Source organism: Priapulus caudatus, unplaced genomic scaffold, assembly GCF_000485595.1.
Source record: "Priapulus caudatus unplaced genomic scaffold, Priapulus_caudatus-5.0.1 Scaffold841, whole genome shotgun sequence".
Lineage (NCBI taxonomy): Eukaryota > Metazoa > Priapulida > Priapulimorpha > Priapulimorphida > Priapulidae > Priapulus > Priapulus caudatus.
Genome location: NW_014577902.1, coordinates 18,267 through 21,451, shown reverse-complemented (window position 1 = coordinate 21,451; position 3,185 = coordinate 18,267). Strand labels below are relative to the sequence as shown.

The 3,185-nt window shown below is 42.8% G+C and overlaps 1 protein-coding gene across 1 annotated transcript in view; it reads right to left on the bottom strand.

Moving 5' to 3' along the window:
- LOC106813899 (glycine-rich protein DOT1-like) overlaps window positions 1–3,185 on the bottom strand; it is a 14,911-nt gene that overhangs the window by 7,545 nt on the left and 4,181 nt on the right. The window contains exon 2 of the mRNA XM_014818143.1: window positions 1,295–1,355. Coding sequence (XP_014673629.1) covers window positions 1,295–1,327 — 33 coding nt within the window. The 5' untranslated portion in view covers window positions 1,328–1,355. The remainder of the gene's footprint in view (window positions 1–1,294; window positions 1,356–3,185) is intronic.

Here is a 3,185-nt window from a genome sequence, read left to right as displayed (position 1 = left end):
AAATCCCCACGCGTATCCACCCGCTGGCTGCTAGCACCCACCGTGATCCGTTGCTACGCCCACGTCTTGACCCACCGTGTTCTGTTTTGTAGCGACTACCGTATCACGTCCACCGCGCAGAGTTGCTGCTTTCGCGGTACTCGACATTCCACCGCTGTTGCTTTCCGTATCCGCTTCCGCTGGCTGCCGACTACCGTACCCCACTGCCGCCCCGCTGCTGCCTGCCGTGACGATTTCCGCGTGCTGCCTGCTTCCGTAACCGACCGCTGCTGCATTCCGTATCCACTCGTCCGCCGCTGCTGCGCTTCCGTAACCGTTGGCTGCTGGCTTCCGGTATCGCCGCTGCTGCCTTCCGTATCCGCTTCCGCGCCGCTGCTGCTTGCGTAAGCCGCCGCCGCTTCACTGCCATGTTTGTGCCAGAGCTGGCGCTGGAGCCGTAACGTCTCCACTGCCCTTATGTTATTGGTTTGGCAGATTGTAGTCCCGGTGCACGGTTTGGGTTGGGGTGTGGAAGACGTAGTGGTCGGTGTAGGTAGACCGTACAGGTAACTCTGCGTAGGGAAATGGTTGTCAGTTATGGAAGTAGACGTACGGAAGAATAGCGTCGTCGTTGTAATCGTTTGTGGCAGGTAACCATAGTACTAGGGCCGGCATTAGAATCCGTAACCCTCTGCCAATGCCCCGACAGTCTGACGGCACAAAACAATACGAAATAAAACATTGAAAGAAGACAACCTGGGTTCAATTTAGGATGCAAAGGGGCAGCACAGCCCGCAAACGCCATCAGGCAGTAAGTAGATGTTAATTAATGTCATCCACAGTTTCACAGTTCGCGAGAATGAAAGAGTACACACTCATAGCAAATGTACACAAAGGCTCAGCAAAGCATATATAGATATTACATGATAATGTAAGAGAAAAATAATAGATTGTTTGTTACCGGTTTCCGTTTTATTTAAACGCATTCCCGCCATGTAAAATTTGGCCAATATTCAGCGATATATATAATATAATATATCAGAAGATAGATATAGGGAAGCCCTATTATCTACTTCTGATAATATAGTATATATATACTATGCAAGAAGCTAAATATAGCCATATTAAATTAATTAATTAATTAATTTAATACCTAGGTATTATTAGCTCTTGATATATATGTATAGAAACTATTGTCACAATTCTCACAGTGGCGCCATCACGGTATACTACAAGAGTACGGAGCTACATTCGCACCCAGATTTGCAATATGTAAGTAAGGGTGTCGGAACAAGGTAGGTAACGTGGAACTTACCATGCATATCAGCACAATTCCGAGCGGTAACATTGCGATGTTGATTTCACCAACCTGTGAGAAAAAACAGAAACAGCGTGTGAATGTGTTGAGGCGATACTGCTGCGCTCACACCTAACTCTTCGCCCTGTTAAACTAGTAGAGCGAATTGCGGTGAACCCTGATTATAAATTGCAGCGTGGTAATAACCATCAAGAATAAATAATCTCGCTAATAATAGCATAGCCAGTGTGTAATCACTGCCCCTAGCTCATGCATCACTGAACAAAAACTAGCGGGTAATTTTGTCGGAGTGTTGATTCTGTTCCAACTTCTGCCACTTCTCTCTCAACCAACTTGGATCGCTTTCGATTCCCTATCGCGGGCTGCGTGTGCTTGCATCCTCTGCTAAAGTGTCTCAGATAATTCAGATTCTAGTAAACCGACCGTATTTGAGTTTTTCGTCTCGGTTTTCATTGTCTAAACGCGTCACTCAGGTTGTATATCTTCACGTGTGAAGATGCCGCTTAATCGTGCTGAAGATGCCAATACCGTTGGATAGATATATGCTACCATTGCTAACGCCCGTAGATATATGCTACCATTGCTAACGCCCGTAGATATATGCTACCATTGCTAACACTCGTAGATATATGCTACCATTGCTAACACTCGTAGATATATGCTACCATTTCTCACCCGTAAATATATGCTACCATTACTAACGTCCGTAGATATATCTTAGTATTGATAATACCGTAGGAATCCTACTATTGCTAACGCCCGAGAGCCCGTAAAGATATATGATAAACGCATTGGCTAACGTCCGTAGATATATTCTTAGTAATTGAATCAATACCTTAGAAATCCAATACTATTGCTAACGCTCCGTAGAATATATGCTACAATTAGCTAAACGCCGTAGATAATAGTGCTTAAGTATTGATAATACGGCTTAAGGAAATCCAATACCATTAGCTAACGCCGCGTAGATAAATATGCTAAGCCACTCGCTAAGCACCAGCGTCAATTGCTGATAATAAGGCCGTGTCATATCGCGCGTATGAAAATACGCGCATGATAGCGCAGAAAAATGGGATCATGCCAATAACGAAATAGTAATAGTTATATATATATGACAGTCCTCCAATATATCATTACTCCTGTTAATACCGTAATATCAAATATGTAAAGCCGCGCAGCACAGCGCACTTAGGCACAAAGATCGCTGAACCTTCACAATTTGCCACTATCCGTGTTAAAAAGATGCCGTGCTAACATGCGATCGTCATTGGCGGAAACGCGTGAAAAACAGTAGGATTAACTACAACAATTGCCGCTTGTTGAAAATGCAAGCGTTTCGTAAGGAAAATATGTCGACTGCGACTTATGGCCAGGTAAAATTAATCCGCTAAATCAGAAAGAACCGAAGCCGAAAAGCGAATAAGCACAATGTTGATTCAATAAGAAATGCTAACGATTCACACGTGAATGCTAATAACATAAGATTATAATAATATCTAAGAAATTTCTAATGTAGACTTCTAATGGTTTACATAATATTTCATAGGGCAATGAAAGCAAAAGATATATAAATTAAATCAATAAAAAACTGCAGATACGTGGAGCGAACAGGCAATAATAATAGCGTTGCTATTAGAACATAGATTAGATCATAGCATAAGGCAAGTCAGACATCAAGCGTCATGGAAAGGAGATTACCAATCACTAAAAATCAACGCCGAGAACGCTACGTATCACACTCAAACACAACCACGTTCTACGAATCCAAGTTTCGTTAAACTATCAGCAAAATCGCATCGCGGAAAAACGGCTAAAAACCAGAACGCAGAAATCAATTGCAAAACGCTAGAGTTATTAAACAAAATTCCAAAACCTAAAAACAAAGCCA